This window comes from Scomber scombrus, chromosome 8, assembly GCF_963691925.1.
Source record: "Scomber scombrus chromosome 8, fScoSco1.1, whole genome shotgun sequence".
NCBI classification, from domain to species: Eukaryota; Metazoa; Chordata; class Actinopteri; order Scombriformes; family Scombridae; genus Scomber; species Scomber scombrus.
In genome coordinates, this window is record NC_084977.1 from 29890153 (window position 1) to 29908099 (window position 17947).

The window sequence follows — 17947 nt, forward strand, 5'->3', positions numbered from 1 at the left end:
AAGTCAAACCAAACAGAGCATTTAATTGCATTTAATTTGCCTCTGTTACATATCAGCCTTTTTTAAAAAGACATGTCAAGTGTGCTGTTTTCTTAACATTCGTGCAACAGTTTGCCTAATTTGTGTCAAGTCAAATTGCGTCATCCAAAAAAACCCAACTTGAACTACTTAAACTTACTTATTAAGATGGATGTAGAAACTGTAGAAGAAACTAAATTATATTATGATCTTTATTTCACCTCCACTGAGACAGATTGAGAGTGACAGTCGCTGTGTTTTTAATTAATGTTTATAGATGCAGGTGTTAATTTGAAGAATATTGCATGTTTTATTTTTAGTACTGTAGCTGTCAATTATATATATACATAAAATATATCTTATAATACTTGAAGTTGAGACTAGTTGAGTAAACTTATTGTATGATAGATAAAGTAGATGATGACATACTCTGTGCTACACAATGCCTTATGTTTTCTTTATATAATTAGTGGTAGTTTCAATGTAGACGGTCTTCAAATATGCAGCTCTTTACAGTTTATTGTGAGGATAGCATAGCATAATTTTGGCATAATGTTGATTAAGCCACATGAATGGTGATTCACCAGGACACACCTATATAATCCATGCAACCTTAACAAGCAATTAAAAACACACACTAACTTCTACACAACAGTGAAACATGCTTATACATGCTAAAATAATGAACGTTACATGCTAAATATCAGCATCAAATAGCTGTTGACATGCATGCTAACGTGTTAATTGGATGCATGTTGACTCGCTACCTCTACACTAGCATTAAACTCCATATGCAGCTGAGCCAAAACACACCTGAAGCTGATAAATTACAGCTCATTTGCAGTCAGAAAAAGCTCAGTGAACATACTGTATAGACACGTTATATATATATATATAGATACACTCATATGCTGTAGTGAAAAAGCAGGCAGAACTTTAAATGATGGGAGGAGGGGTGCAGGCATACAAGCATAATGCTGCTTGAGGTGTCAAAGCAGGAAACACACACAGGTGCAGTTAATAACATCAGTGATTGCTGAAGCCAATTAAATTGCTCCAAATCCATCACCGTGGTACCGTGCATGATAGATTAGCCTACCAGTTAAGATTTACATGGATAAAGGTCTATTCCAACCCTTTCTCATCATACAGTTAAACACATCATTAATATTTCTTGGATAGAACATGCCACCCTGTATCTCAGATTAGCAGGACATGTAGCGAGTCTTGTTTATTTCACAGGTCAGAGATGAATTTTCAGCTTTGTTAGTTGCATTGACTTCAATTAGAGCCGCGGTGTCAAACATACGGAACCGGCCCACCAAGGGAACATGTGGGGCCACCGAGGGGGGGTTCAATCTGGCTGGTATTAACCCTCCTGTTGTCCTCCCGGGTCAAATTGACCCCATCATTTTTGATTGTTTTTTCTTTCCTTCCTTCCTTCCTTCCTTCCTCCTTCCTTACTCCTTTCTTTCCTTCCTTTCTTTCTTCCTTCCTTCCTTCCTCCCTCCTTCCTCCTTTCTTTCCTTCCTCCCTCCTTACTCCTTTCTTTCCTTCCTTCCTTCCTCCCTCCTTACTCCTTTCTTTCCTTCCTTTCTTCCTTCCTTCCTCCCTCCTTACTCCTTTCTTTCTTTCCTTCCTTCCTTCTTTGCTTACCTCCTTCCTTCTTACTCCTTTCCTCCCTTCCTTCCTCACTCCCTCCTTACTCCTTTCTTTCCGTCCTTCCTTCCTCCCTCCATCCTTCCTCCTTTCTTTCCTTCCTTCCTTCCTTCTTCCCTCCATCCTTACTCCTTTCTATCTGTCCTTCCTTCCTTCCTCCTGTCCTTCCTTGACCGGAGGACAACAGGAGGGTTAACTTTGCAATGTATGAAAATTACAGAAAGATAATTCCAGTTTTTTAATAAAATATGCCGCTTTCCTCATTTATTTTTACTCACCATTCACAGTCAAAGCTTCTGATCTGCATGTAGACGTCCAAACTTGAGATAACTGACTTGCAATATGGTTCAGATTTGAAACACAAATTTCCCTCAGTGGGCTTGGACACATTTTATCAGTATCTCCTACTAGGGTTATAAGTTATAATATGTATTATACATATATTATATAGTATTTATAGGTTATGATGTATTGGTTTTACTGCTCCAGCCCACTTTAGATCAAATTAGGCTGTAAGTTGCCCCTGAACTGAAATTAGTTTGACAGTCACAACCACATACTGAATATTTAGACATAGGTTTTATAATCAAGTAACATTAAACTCACCGAAATATTGCAACAACAGTCTGAGTCGGTGTGAGTCCTGCAGCCGCGGAAGAGCAGCAGGTGAGACAACTGTCAATCACAGCTGTCCATCAACACCCACACATCAAACATCAAGGCCCCTCTATAAGTCCTTACATCTTATTACGGAGCAGTGCTTTCTATAATGACCTCCAGCGCACTTATTAGCGGGGCCTGAATTTAGAGATTAAGACCATGAAGTCTCATTGAAGTTAATGATTGACTCATAGAGAGAAGTTAATGCGTCTAGCGGCCGTCGGTGGGACTTTCCGCATTGGATTCAGCCTCAAGCCGTGATAGCTGCCACTTGGTCACTGCAGGAAAAAAGCACATGTGCAATTTAATAACATCAATCATGTCTGTATTGCATTTAGGTTTACCAGTCCCAGGTGATGTTGCATGCTCACTGGCTTACTGGGATGCTTAAATGGTCCAGAGCCACTGTTAATGTTATTAAATACACCTGTTCTATTGTTTAAAAGTCCATATTGTTGGCTGTGCAAGTACAATGTAGAGCTGAGCCTAAAAAGATGAGCATGAGATGTCCTAAATTGCCACAATACATAAAAATAGACCTTTAATTATTTAAAATTAGGCCATCTTTATGCCTGTCTAACCTAGAGAAAGTTGTCCATTCACTAATATCTTTACTTGATAACAGTGATTCACGACTTTCGAATCCCCCCCGACTTGCATTTCTCTCTTCTACAACAGACTGATGTCCAGATGTTTAAAAAGAAAGCACATTACTTGGTCATTGCATCCATTGAGTCCTTAGATAGTCCAAATAAGATCTGTTAATTGCCCCGCAGGTTCATCTGAAGTGCCTCTTCAGCTGCTGTTGATATTTTTAAGAGTCATTAAAAACATACTTTCATTTTCTTGCTTTACAATTGGGATAGATTTAGTCTCTGATTAGTGTATGCTCCCCCATGTCTATAATAATGTGTGTAGTTACATGAGTGTATACATGCTCATCTTGTATTAAGAGCTTTATTGTGTCAGTAAAGCAGCTCTGATGGATATTTTCTTTGTAATAATAATGTATTAAGGTGATGAACTGAGTTTTATCAGTAACTCTGCAGCTCCGCTCAGCTTTATGCAGCTTCGAAGCGACTTTCGGTCATTATTAAGTTGCTTTCTGGCTGTTTTGGTTCACTCTCAGCACTCTCATAGTGTCATGTTTTGGCCACAGGAGGCAGCTGGTTTTAGAGAAGAAGCTCAGCACCAAATTGCAAATAGACGCAGTTATCTGCAGACTAGCTGGTGAACGTAGTGGAGCAATTAAGCAGATAAAGAACCAGATATTTCCCTCAGGAGTTGGTAAAGAGTAAAAACAGAGCTAAAAGAGAGGGAATATTGGTAAGTTTTAATTGAATAAGTTTTAATCAAGTGGGCAGAAACACAACTCCAGATGATTGATAAAGTAGCTCCGTAACTACTGGAAGTGGAAATGAGTAACAGATTGTTAGGAATAATGTGCCATATAAATATGCTTAATTTAGGTTTAGCTCATTCTATATGTTAGTGGTACGGAGCCCCTGAGGGGACATGAGGCAAACAAAAAAAAACAAGGTGGAAAAAAAAAAAAAGAGGCCAGTTATCTCAGGATCCCGACATACCTATCTCGGGATCCTGAGATAACTTTTCTAGGTCAATGTACTTCCGGATCAGTTCAGCAGCCATCGGAATAACTTAGCTTCAAGAGGCAACGTGGAACCATGGAGGAGGATTTGGCCTTCTGTCAAGAACTGATTTAATATCTTTATATTTGAGGCCAAGTTCGAAATAAAACTCTATGAACTGCTCCATTGTTGTTGTTCTTGTCTTCAATGATACCAAACTGACCCGGAAGAACATTGACGTCACTACGGAGCACCTGAGGGGACACGGAGAGCAGGGGGAAAAAAATCTGTACTTATCTCGGGATCCTGAGTTAACTAAGTTAGGATCCCGAGATAAGTACAGATTTTTTTTCTTGACCTCCATGTCCCCTCGGGGGCTACGTATTAGTGGTAAGGCTCTAAGAAAAGTAAAGTTTCCATTTTTCATCCATTAAACAATGTATGTTTGCTGCTGTGTGCAGTAATGAGCCTCACAGCCTCTCATGGCCAGGCCAGCGTGGTTGTAAGACTTTCATCTTGTTTCCATTAAAGCTCGAAAAAAAACTTACAGTATAACAAACAGTTTTGAGCGCTGACCTCACACAACTCAAGACACATTAGTATGCCTCACCACCAGCGCACGAGCTCAAAACTTTCATCGTATCAGTCAGGCTCGGCCCTCTGCAGAGATTTGATTGTGTTGTCTTTTTTTTTTCTCTCTCTCTGCGTCTGACAGCGGAGAGCCCTGCGGACTGCGCCAGAGAAGCTGAGGAGCAGGACGTCCTTCTCCACCGCCGCCGTGCAGCACTCACCGGGAACACGCGTCAACCGCTACATCGGGCGGCTCATCGAAGCACGGCAGACCGAGTCCAAGACATCAGACCTCAACTACGTCACCCTGTTCTACAGGAACAGAGACAGGGAGCGCAGGGTGAGGACGACAGCAGCCTGAACATCTGCAAGAGAAGCCCTATAACTTGGATTTATATTTACAAAAAGGATACAGAATGTAACAAATATACACTTTCCTAATTACACGCAAGGTAACATGCTTCGTGACTGCACCCCCCCCCCCCGTCTTTCCCCACACAGTCTCTAATTCTCTTCTCCCCTTTCTCCCTTGCTCCACGCCTGTTGTCTATGATGTCTTGTGTGTGTGAGTGCATGTGTGCATGTGTGTGTGTCTTGTATGATGAATCCACCCACAATCTCAGGAGGGGGTGCAGATAATGATTTGGGAACGTCTGAGCGGCACACGTGATATCTTTCTCCTGTGTGTGCGTGGGTAGAGTCCATAGAGTCATAAAGGAGACACACAACAGGGAAGGGTTTGTGTGTGTGTGTGTGTGTGTGTGTGTGTGTGTGTGTGTGTGTGTGTGTGTGTGTGTGTGTGTGTCAGTGTCTGTTTGTGAAATCTAGACATTTAAATTGATAGGTGAGAAATTAAAGCGCCATATAAAGTAACAGGACTGCTTTGAGCTAAATGCTAATGCTCACAGTGATATGAATGACATTGGTGGAGTTCAGGACACATCAACGTTCTACAACTTCAGATCCAATTGCACATCAGATCTCTAGAAGTTTGATTTTTTACTGTATTTCTGCATGACATGAGAGTATTTTTGGAGCATGTAATATCTCGGCTTTTCAAGATGAGTAAGCCTTAAAACTCGAGTTGAAACTGTGTTGTTTGGACCAAAAAAGTTGTCCCAGAAATAGCTCGGTCCAGCTGACCCACATTTAATCTGCTATTAGCTCAGAAGATGCTCATCGCTTCATGTTACCAGGCTACCGTTAATGATAAATCATTAATGTTACCATGATAACAGATTAATATATGATGCTCTACAGCAGGGATGTCAAACATGCGGCATGTGGGCCACAACCGGCCTGCCGAGGGGTCCAATCTGGCCCACTTTCCCTCCTGTGTTCTTTTCCGCCCTTCCTTCTTCCCTTCCTTCGTTCCTTCCATTTTTTCTTCCCTCCTTCCTTCCATCTTTCCGTCCTCCCTTTCTTCCACCCCTCCTTCCCTTTTTTCTTCCCTCCTTCCTTCCTTCCATCTTTTCTTCCTCCCTTTCTTCCATCTGTCCTTCCTCCCTTTCTTTCTTCCATCTTTCCTTCCTCCCTTTATTTCCTTCTTGTCTTCTTTTTGTTCCTTCCTTCCATCTTTCCTTACTCCCTTTCATCCTACCTTCATTCTGTGCATCCATCCTTCCTTCTTCCCTCCCTCCTTTCTTCCATCTTTCCTTCCTGTTTCTTTTCGTTCCTTCCTTCCTTTTTTTCCCCTTCCTTCCATCCATCTTTTTAATAATCCGGCCCACATGAGATCAAATTGGGCTGTATGTGGCCCTTGAATGAAAATGAGTTTGACCCCCTGCTCTACAGCATTTTGGTAGAATAAAAGTGGATCCCTAAAAGTTCTAAGAGTAACACTACTGCAGCAAGCTGAGACACCATGAGAAGTCAGCAAAAACAAGATTTTACCCTTTAAAGGACCAGTGTGTAGAATTTAGTGGCACATAGCTGAACAGACTCAGCAGAGAAGGAATATAATATTCAGAAATATGTTTTAATTAGTGTATAATCACCATAGAATGAGCATTTTATATCTACATAGGGAGCAGGTCCTCTTCCACAGAGCCCACCATGTTTCTACAGTAGCCCAGAATGGACAAACCAAACACAGGCTCTATTTGGTTTGGTTATCCTGCATGCTTGGAAGGGGAGTGGGAGGAGTAATTATGTGGTTGCTTCACCTCTATTTGCAATTAAATCTCCCACACTGGTCCTTTAAACTCTGAAGTATAATTTAATGCACAGCTTTTCTTGTCTTTATGAGCTGTGAATATAATCTGGGGAAGATGACAGGTGATTTTGGATCCTAGAGAGCTCCCATCCTTCTGTCCTTTTTAGTTAACTGTGTCTCATAAGTGAGTTGCTGCCTCAAGTCAAGGACTTAAGCATCCTTTAGTTTCTACTCACAAGGGTAACACAGAGCGTGAGAACAGCAGGTAGAATTAGTTGCAATCAGCAGGGTTATGCTCGAGTCTAACGGTGTAGCTCCAACCACACTCCACACATCACCTTTGCTTCAGAAGCTTTGGTTAGCGTCCCAAAAAGGAATATGATGAGCGGGTGAAATGAACTCCTGTGGAAGGACTAAGCTCACCCTTAGGGAGAGTGTGTGAGATGCTCAGATATCCTGTAGAAGCTGGAGAGTAGAGCTGCCTCTTTTTTCTACATTGTAAGGTGCCATTTGAGGTTGTCTGGTGCATCTGAAGCTTGTTAATTGAGGTATTCTGAGCATGTCCAGAAGGGGAGAAGACACCAGAGCCAGAACAGTCTGTATCCTACCAAGCCTTGCTGGGGAAAACTGCACACATGTTTTACACCAAATGTTTAAAGCTTTAATAGTTTGCACGCGGTAGATGAAGAATAGAGTGAAGACCTTTACGCAGGAAATTAGCATTCTGCAGACTACAATGCAATGCAAACAGTCGATATTTATTTTCTAACCCAGTATTCCCATCTTCCCTGATATTTTCAGCCATTCTTGAGACCTTTAGTTAAAGTCCAGGAGGATTAGATTCAGTGTTACATAACTTCAGGAAATCAGAGATACACAGAATTAACTCCCCTCCCCTCCATTTTTCTGCTGCTGCTCAAGACTGAATTAACAGATGCACAACCCCAGGTGGCCCCAAAACCCCCCCAGATTTAATCCATATGATTCGTTCAGGAATTTGCACCACTGAAGTACAATAGCACAATGAATAGAAGTACAATGTCAGAGTGTGTGTCATAATCTATTTTTATAGCTTTAATTGTTTTGGTTTACTAGATTGAGCTCATTTGTTGTAAATGTGTTTAATTGCACAGAACATCTAGTAGTGTGGTGTTAGTGTTATTCTATCATAGCAGTACTGTAAGGCAGGAAACAACAAAAATATTTTCATTATTAATTGATTATTCAGTGTATGAAATGTCACTTTTCTTTAACCGACAGTCAAAAAAACGGATGAGATGCTGAGTTTACGATCATAAAAAACTGGAAAAAATTAGCAAACATTCACATTTGAGAAGCTTGTGTCAGAGAATTGTTGGCAACAGTAGATTAACCCTTACATACCGTTCTGTTCGGGTCAAATGTGACCAGTTTTGACATTTGACAGTTGTAAAACACCCCAAATGTCAGTTACCCATATCTATTGACATGTGTTTTAGTGAAATGAATAGTTAATAGTTTTAATAGGATAGAAGTTATGCGGATTTCTTTTAATGATGTAGCAGTGAAGACTGATGGCTCTAATGGTTATACAATAAACCCCACAGCTCCATAAAGTTCTGCTCATTTTACACTTTACATATAAAATAACATTTAAATCATTATTGCTATTGTTACGGGTCCCAAGACTAGCACCACAGTAACAAGAAGAATACGTTTCGATGCCTTTCAGCTCCTGAAAAACATATGAAATGTCCGAAGAAATGAAGACGTGAACCAAACGTTTCTCTTCCCAAGTTGTCTCTGAGGGGAGGGGGGGTGCGTCCCTCACCTTAGTGACCTGGGTGCAACACCACCTGAGCATAATTGGTTCCGCTCTTCTATTTTCCCATAGACATACATTTTGTCATAGCTTTGTCTCCTAACAAATGTAAAATTAAATATTTTGGTTCTCAAACTCAATACTGAAATGTTTGTGTTGTTGCAATTAGCAAAACATTAATTAATGTAATAACATGTAAACAATATTTTCAAAAATACATTCATTAAGTCATCACATATTTTTGAGTGTACACTATGTTATATTTTCATGTCTTAGGTAAAATAGGACATGATATTGTGTCATAGTAGCTGTTTTTTCTCCAAAAATTAGTGGTATAAAACCTAAAAAATACACTCTCAAGGTTTAATCACACAGTTATTGATCAGTCAGATCGACTATTGATGCTTTCTAAACAGATCTGTGGTTCAAAATTTGGTTTAGACAGTTTTTATGAGGAGATTCTTACTGCGAGGGTGTAAAATATGAAGAGTATGTAAGGGTTGAAAATGAAAGTTTCAGGTCTAAGAGTCCTACCATCTATAGTGGGAGTCAGCCCAACAACAATATTGTGCCCCGGGGGTCCCAGAGGAGATTAATGTCACCATGCTGCTGTTACTGGAAAGTCATCGGATATGTGTCATGAAGGTCATAATATATGGGGTTAAACTGGGGCCAACTGAACTGGCAAAACCTTGCAGAAAAACAGGATTTTATGGCTATAGATGAAATAACGGTTCTCAGAAATAAACCTCCCAAATCAAAAAAAAAATGCAATGTCCAGATTTGAGCATTTGTGTCACGTAACTTCAGATGGTAGTTGGGCTTCAAATGGAAAAACACAGACATATATTATATTCAAAATCCATATAAATAACAGGAAATCAGCCATGAGCAATGATGCAACCTTCTACCAAACACCTGCATATAACTACGGCCCAGAGAAGCATTTCACAGTCACTCTATACATAAAACATAATAACCTTATACTGTGTCACACTTGTGCATTCAGTGTGTAAAAGGAGGGTCAGGATTTCTCCCCCCATGGAAATGAATATATATCAGACTGACCTACTGCTCCCTGGACCCAGATAAACATCACAACAGATGGTTTGGATGGATGCTTCCCATTTTGACATTCTCTCTCTTTTTCTTTCTCTCTCTCTCTTTTTGTCCTTTCTCAGTATTACCAGGTGTATGACGACCATTTCATCGGCGCAGTGGTTCTCTCTCTGATTCTCACCGCTCTGTTTGGCCTTATCTATCTGCTAATGATCCCACAGTACGTACACACACACACACACACACACATATACACACGCACCCGCCCACACTTGCACTTTATCCATTCGTGTAACCTAATTGGATCGATTTTTGCGAAGGTGTAGTGAGACATTTAGAAATGAGGCTGCGGTCAAATGCACTCAGTGGGAAACTGGGGAAAGCCCTTCCTCACTTTAGTCTCCCTCCTCCTCCTCCTCCTCCTCTTCCCCCTCCTCCTCCTCCCCCTCCTCTTCTTCCTCTTCTCTCAGGGGGATGCTGGTGCTGCTGCTGCTGGTGCTGTGCGTGTGTTTCCATGTGGCCTGTGTCATGTACCTGCACCTCACCAGCGTTCAGGTAGGATAACCCCCCCCCCCCCCCCCCCAAACACACACACACACACACACACACACACACACACACACACACACACACACACACACACACACACACACACTCCTCCACCACTCCTTACCCCACAGGCATTTTTTTAGAGGGTAGTATACTTTTTTTTATGTGATACCACCTTCCTCGACACATCTGAGTGCAAAACAAAGCAACTGGTGAATTATATAAATGTGCAGAGCTGCGATACTATGAAAAGAATTGACAAATATCTTAAAAATCTAAAAAAAAAATCGGAATTGAAGATCCAGTAGTGTAGTGGAAAATGCTCATCACACACTTTCCAAAGCCTAAAGTGATCTTCTGGTCTTCAAATGGCTTTCCCCCCCCCCCAATAACTCAAATATAATAAATCTACAATTCAACATAACAGTGAAAACACAGCAAATTGTCACAAATAAGAAGCTGGAGCCACCAAATATTTGGCTTTTTTTGTATTATAAAGACCATAAATTGATTATCAAAATTGTTATCATATTAATTTTCTGTTATTGTACTGTTACTAAACAAAGCCTGAGTGCATGTTTAGTGTTATTTGACATTTTGGGAAATTCGTTCATTCTCTTTCTTGCCTTGAATTAACGCTTACTTACCGTTCAGAGTCAAATTTGACCCATTTTTACATTTGAGAGCTTTGAAAATACTGTGACTGTGGTGACTTTCCCTTACAGTGACATCACATCCATGCCCTCTATATGACTCGGTGGTATCACGCTACATTGGTCTGTCATGATATCCTTTAAACCGTCTCCTCTAATAGGCCGGTGCATAATGAGCCACGCCGAAAAAATGCACTCATTTCATTTCCACTCCTGGCTAATGATGTGTCCAAAATGCTATTGAAGTCGATAAACAGGTGCTTAATTTACTGACTCCTCCTCCTCCTCCCTCTTCCTCCTCCCCGCTCTCTCCTCCGGTGTTAGTGCCAACCCAGGCTGCCTCACCATCCAGATCCGAACTGTGCTGTTTGTCTTCCTCGTCCTGCTCACCTACTCTGTTACCCAGGCTGTGTGGTAAGTGTGACCGCCCACTAAGGGCCCTCCAACAGGTTAATGTCCTCAACTGTTAAGATAGCAGGAATGACAGATTTGCTCGATGTAGAAAAAGTCAAAGACAAACATCACTGGAGATGAAACCTGGATATTATTAGAATCATGCACACGAGGAAATGAGTATCCAGGGTCTTGTTTCCTAAAAGCATCAGCAGTTAAGATGATTGTAAAAAAAAAAAAAAAAAATGTATTGAAATTTATGAGCTCTCTTAACCCTCCTGTTGTCCTCGAGTCAAGGAAGGAAGGAAGGAAAGGAGGGAGGACGGAAGGCAGGAAGAAGGACGGAAAGGAAGAAAGGGAGGAAGGAAGGAAGGATGCAAGGGAGGAAGAAGGACGGAAAGGAAGAAAGGGAGGGAGGAAGGAAGGATGCAAGGGAGGAAGAAGGAAGGAAAGGAGGGAGGACGGAAGGCAGGAAGAAGGACGGAAAGGAAGAAAGGGAGGGAGGAAGGAAGGATGCAAGGGAGGAAGAAGGAAGGAAAGGAGGGAGGAAGATGGAAGGAAGAAGGACGGAAAGGAAGAAAGGGAGGGAGGAAGAAGGAAGGAAAGGAGGGATGAAGAAGGAAGGAAAGGAGGGATGAAGGAAGGGAGGAAAGAAGGAAGGAGAGAGGGAGGGAGAAAGGAAAAGAGGAAGGGAGGAAGGAAGGAAAGCAGGACAGAGGAAAGAAGGAAGGAAGGAACGAAGGAAAGAAGGAAGGAGGGACGTAAAGAAGGAGGGAGAGAGGGAGGAAGGAAGGAAGAAAGGGGGATGGAGGAAGGAAAGAAGGAGAGAAGGAGGGAGGGAGGAAGGACAGACGGAAGGAAGGAAGGGAGGAAAGAAGGAACAGTCAAAGCAGACGAGGTCAATTTGACCCGGGAGGACGACACAAAGGTTAAGCTTAAGAGGTTTTTCCCCAAAAGCATCATAATTTAAAACACTCTTACAAATGTTCATATATTAATAAATGACTCCTAAACACTTGTGGGTGGCTGAGAGCATCTTAAAAAGCTCCAAAACATCCAAGAGGAACCAAAAACATAAGTTTTATTTCAGTTTTCATTGTTTATCTTCATTTTTAAGTCACTAATTAAACATGAAAACTGATATTCTTTGTTAAGTGATGTAATGATCTCACACAAAAATGAATTTACTAGTTCTCGGATCTATTTTCAGGTTCCACATCTCCTCTTTTCTTTCTGTTTATGTTGTTGATGTTTTCCTCTGAATTACATACAGCACGTCTCATACAGAAATCATGACTGAATCGCACATATTCATAATAAATTTCATCTTTATTATGATTGGAAGAGCAACATCAGCCTGGAGCATGAACCGAATCAATCAAAGTTTACTTTCACAAACCGTCTTCCACCCAGAGACATGAATTATAAAGACTGTAGGCTGTTTACTGCACACGAAGCTCGGTTTGCTTATTGAATACTGAATTTAAAGCATAAAAACATGTGTGATGTGTGTATTTTTTATTTATAACACGGCTTATACACATTTAAATATGCAAAGTTGCTTTAAAATGTATTCAGCATCATCTTCATCATCACAGGCAGCTGACAGTAAGAAGCTCTTAACAACACTTGCTTTTCAGTCCTGCTTTGCAAAGATGCGCGTATAAATTTCTATGAACCCTCTCAGGAAACACTTCAAAACTTCTAAGATCGATTATTATGAGGAAACGAGGCCCAGGTTACTCATCATGTCCTGTATATGATCAAAACATGGAAAACACTAAAAACAGAGTATGAGTGGGCATGTAAAGTGCTACCAAGCTTCTTTCAATTGCTTATATATTGCTTTTAAATGCTAAATAGGAGGGATACAATAAAATAAAATATAGTGGCATTAGCATTTAATTGCTATAATAAAACAATAGTGCAGGAAAAAAGCACTTGAGTTTGATGAGTAACAGAGAAACGGTGTCATCGCTTCATTGTTCATCACAGCAGATTCCCCTGTTTACACGAGCTGGCAGAGTAACGCTGAGCAGCTGAGCAGATGGTGCTGCAGACTCTCACAAGGATAAAACATTTATTCTTCCAGTGTAAAATACCCATTAAAATATCTTTAAACGCAAATCAGCCTGTGACAGCGTTAACCCCCCGAACGAGGCGGCCTCTAACTCCTGTGTGTGTGTGTGTGTGTGTGTGTGTGTGTGTGTGTAATTGTGTGGGTTGTGATTGTGTGTATAAAGCACAGGTGTAGCAGAAGAAGAGATGTAACAAAGGAGCTGCAGCCTTTGATGGTTTTCATTATGGGTTAATGTAGTCATTGTGATGTTAACCCTCCTGTTGTCGGATGAAGGATGAAGGAAGGAAGGGAGGAAGAAGGAAGGAGGGGAGGAAGAAGGAAGGAAAGGAGGGAGGAAGGGAGGGAGGAAGAAGGAAGGAAAGGAGGGAGGGGGGGAGGGAGGAAGGAAAGAAGGAAGGAAGGTAGGAGGGAGGGAGGGAGGGAGGGAGGGAGGGAGGGAGGGAGGGAGGGAGGGAGGAAGGAAAGAAGGAAGGAGGGAGGAAGGAAGGAAGGAAGGTAGGGGGGAGGGAGGAAAGAAGGAAGGAGGGAGGGAGGGAGGGAGGAAGTAAAGGAGGGAGGAAGGAAGGAGGGAAGGAAGGAAGGAAGGGAGGGAGGAAGAAGGAAGGTAAGCAGGGAGGGAGGAAGAAAGAAGGAAGGAAGGAAGGAAAGGTGGAAGGAAGAAGGAAGGAAAGGAGGGAGGAAGGAAGGAAGGAAGGGAGGAAGGAAGGTAGGAGGGAGGGAGGAAAGAAGGAAGGAGGGAGGAAGGGAGGAAGAAGGAAGGAAAGGAGGGAGAGAGGGAGGAAGGAAGGAAGGTAGGAGGGAGGGAGGAAAGAAGGAAGGAGGGAGGAAGGGAGGAAGGAAGGAAGGACATAGGAAAGAAGGAGGGTAATGGGGAGGAAAGAAGGAAGGAAGGAGGGAAGGAAAGGCGGAGGGAAGGAGGAAGGACAGACGGAAGGAAGGACTGAAGGGAGGAAAGAAGGAACAGTAAAAACAGACGGGCTCAATTTGACCCGGGAGGACGACACAAAGGTTAAAGATGCACCAGAGGAGCAACGGCCTACGCTGATGTCTTAAAGCTTATTATTAGTATTTTGTAAAAGCAACATTAGTTTAAAAGAATATGAAGCAAAAGCCTGACATTCTTTAAACTATTAGTGGTAACTATTCTGAGTTTTTACTGTAACGATAGCAGCAGTGTGACTCTAGTGAGAGTAACGTAGGTCCGTCTGTTATTCATCCACCTGAAACATCTCAACCAATGCTGCACTGATTCTCATTAAACCTTCTACAGACATTCATCAGCCTCCGCTAATGAATCTTAATGACTTTGCTGAGCCTCTGACTTTTCCTTTAGCCACACTGTGAGGTCATCTGAATCATCTGACTTCTCATCTGCAGCTACCACGACGTTGTGTGAAATCAACAATGTATAAAGCGATAATCTCTATAACTATTGGATGTATTAATTGAAATATCTTAACTTTTACAAGATGGATTGGCACTAATATCTGTGCAGACATACGAGGTTTCCAGAGGGTAAATCTGAATGACTTTTGATGATCATCTGAATATTTTGTGGGTTTTGAGCAAAAACAATGATTAAAAACCACTGGATAGATTGCCATGAAATGTTGTACACATATTTACGTCCCCTTCAGGATGAATTACAAATTATGATGAACTATATTTCCCTGATTTCCTATTTAATTTCCATCTGGCTCCATCATCAAGTTTCAATTTTACGACCAAATATCTGCAAAATGACATTAAAACCAGCCTCTGCTGTATTTTGCATTAGTCATATTTAGAAAATGAAAGCATGTTAACACACTGAACTAACCTGGTTAACAAGTTTAACTTTATACCTGCAGCTTGTTATTATGAGTATGTTATATTAATGCCAAAAGCTTGCAAAAGTACAGCCTAATAGATTTACTAATGATATAAATCTTTATTCCCTTATCAATACCGTCATCAGTTTCTCGTTTTGTTGCTCCTTTATTTTATTGCTTGATTAGTTATTAGAGCACTAAACCTTCCTCATTTCCTTGGACAGGATACTGAATCCCAAATTGCTCCCGTCGGCTGTGCTGAGTGTGTGCGTGTGCATGTGCGTGTGTGTGTGTAAATGATTAGCTCCTCCTGATGAGCAGGTTAGCACCTTGCATGGCAGCCTGCCATCAGCTGATAAATGCGTGTGTGAATGGCTGAATGTGGCTTGTAGTGTAAAAGCTTTTTGAGTGGTGGAAAGAGAAGAGTAGAGTAGAGTAGCAGCGTTACAAATGCAATCCATTTACCAAATACTTTTTTTTTAACCCTTACATACTGTTCATATTCCTCACCCATATTCAGATCAATTTTGAGCCGGTCTACGAATCCCCTCATATAAAGCGTCAAATTTTGAACCACAGATGTGTTTAGAAAGCATCAATAACTGTTTGATTAAACCTTGAGTGATGTTTCAGATAGTGTATTTTTTAGCTTTTACACCACTCATTTTTGGAGAAAGAACACCTACTATCACACAATATCATGTCCCATTTTACCAAAGACATGAAAATATAACATAGCAACGTGTATCCACTGATGTTACTCTATAACTATTGATGTGCAATTTAAAGTTATTAGAGGAGAGTGGGCACTACAAAGGACAAACGAAATCTGATCCACGATCCATGACTGTACTTTCTATGGACTCATATGCCTGGTTGGCTGGTGATGGTGTTCTTCTGGACTCAAAACAAACAAAACTGGAAGGACATTTGTTTTTATTTCTACTAATGTTGCTATGCTGGTTTATTTACCTGTCCGCTCCAAATAAAGATACAATTTTTAAAAAAAATTTTTAAAAAAAAAGACAACAACTTTATGGAGCTGTGGGGTTTATTGTATAACCATTAGAGCCATCAGTCTTCACTGCTACATCATAAAAAGAAATCCTAATAATTCATATTTTTTAAATCTTATCAAAACATTTTAAAATGTTTTAATTTATGTGCATTTTGGGACACTTTAGGAAAAGTTGTCAAATATCAGGATAAAAGAACATTTAGGATGTTTTTACAGCTGTCAAATGTCAAAATGGGTAAATTTGACCCAAACAGTATGTAAGGGTTAATGAGAAAAATGAAACCCACAGTAAAAGCAGAACATACTCTATATCTTAAAGCCATATGCATCTTCTTAAATTATATTAAACCGATAAAAAAGCCTGCATATATCAGTGTTTGGTTGTTTCTTCTTCATGTAATCCACTTTCTTCCACCCTCTCCTCCAGGTGGGATGTGTTCCTTGGGGTAGAGTTGGGACAAACACCAGCTTCTCTGTGGAGGACGTCGCTGCAGACTCGCTCGGGGTCGGACCCGACAACATCACGGCCGTGGACAGAGCCGGTCCCAACATGGGTTACGCCCTGCTGTCCTGCGTGGCCGGCACCCTCACCATCGTCCCTTACCTCCGAGTGTCCTCGCTGCCCAAGATCATCCTGCTCCTCCTCCTCTCCGTTACCTACACCGTCGTCATGGAGACCAGCGGCTATCGGCAAGCCGTGGGGTAAGACTGAGCTGCATGGTGTTTATTATAGATATAGGTGCAGTTTTGTTGTTAGTACTGTATGCAAGTGTATCTTTAAATCTATTCTTTGCAATTTGCCTTTAAGGAAATTATTGTATTTTTCTTTATAACAAAATAAAAATATATAAATAACCAAACTACTCATTTTGCTTCTGTGTGTGTGTTTCAGAGGTGGTTTTCTACACACTCGGGGTTACGATCCTGTGTTGGCTGTCATGTTGTTTTGTGGAGCTCTGACTCTTCACTCAAGACAACTAGACTTAAAGCTGAGGCTCGACTACCTTTGGGCCACTCAGGTATATTTATAACTCACCTGTTATCTTTTAAATCTACATATTAGTTTATATTTGTACATACAGGACTCTTACATACTGGAAAAAATCTTCTTATCAAGTCATGTTGGTCTGTATTGAGTCTTATTTTGAGGCAGCAGGAGCTCATGTGGTGGAGCAGGTTGGCTATTATTATTATTAGCCAGAGCACAGAGCATGATTATTTTTACACCTTCAATCCAGACCATATTAGTATGTGTGTGCACAGTTGGATTCTAGATCATTATTAATGTTATATATGTAATATACTGTAATATTATAAATCCTTTGTGAGCACAGGGTCCCATTTTCACTACATTACTCAGAATCTTTGACATTCTTTATGATTTTTTTTTTGTTTTTCCTCTTAATTTCTCACCTATTTATGTATTTAACTTTTTTTAAATTGTATTCACCTTACTCTACTATAGTTGTTTTAGAAAGCTAAATAAAATAGTACTCATAAAAAACTATAGAGACACTAATTTTCAATTAATTCTTAAAATAACTTGATTGAAGATGGAAACAGGCTGAAATATTCTCGCTGCGTTGGCAGTTTTTTTTTTCATTTTTTAGTATTCAGCTCTAAGTAGAAACGGCTTGATATAATGGATATTTTGTGTGTGTGTGTGTTTGCATTCACAACTGTGTGTAGAAATGAAAGTGTGCCTGTTTCTATTTTGAGAATGACAGTGAATGTTTGTTTGCAAATCATTATCTCCCTCTAGTGATAAGAACAAGTAATTACATCCCCTGTTTGAGCTCTCGGCTACAATAAAGACTCACTGTGCTTTAAACACAGAGCATCAGTTTCACTTTGGATCCACATGTGTGTCACTCAATAAGCACCTTCGCCTCTTTTCTCTGCTTGTGCCATGTGTGACTGCTGATGCTGTGC

The 17947-nt window shown here is 40.8% G+C and overlaps 1 protein-coding gene across 1 annotated transcript in view; it reads left to right on the plus strand.

Annotated features, from left to right (window-relative positions):
* Positions 1-17947, plus strand: part of LOC133984391 (adenylate cyclase type 1-like) — a 62093-nt gene that overhangs the window by 31422 nt on the left and 12724 nt on the right. The window contains 8 exon segments of the mRNA XM_062423693.1: positions 4642-4836; positions 9634-9731; positions 9982-10066; positions 11038-11043; positions 11045-11122; positions 16390-16395; positions 16443-16717; positions 16908-17034. Coding sequence (XP_062279677.1) covers positions 4642-4836; positions 9634-9731; positions 9982-10066; positions 11038-11043; positions 11045-11122; positions 16390-16395; positions 16443-16717; positions 16908-17034 — 870 coding nt within the window.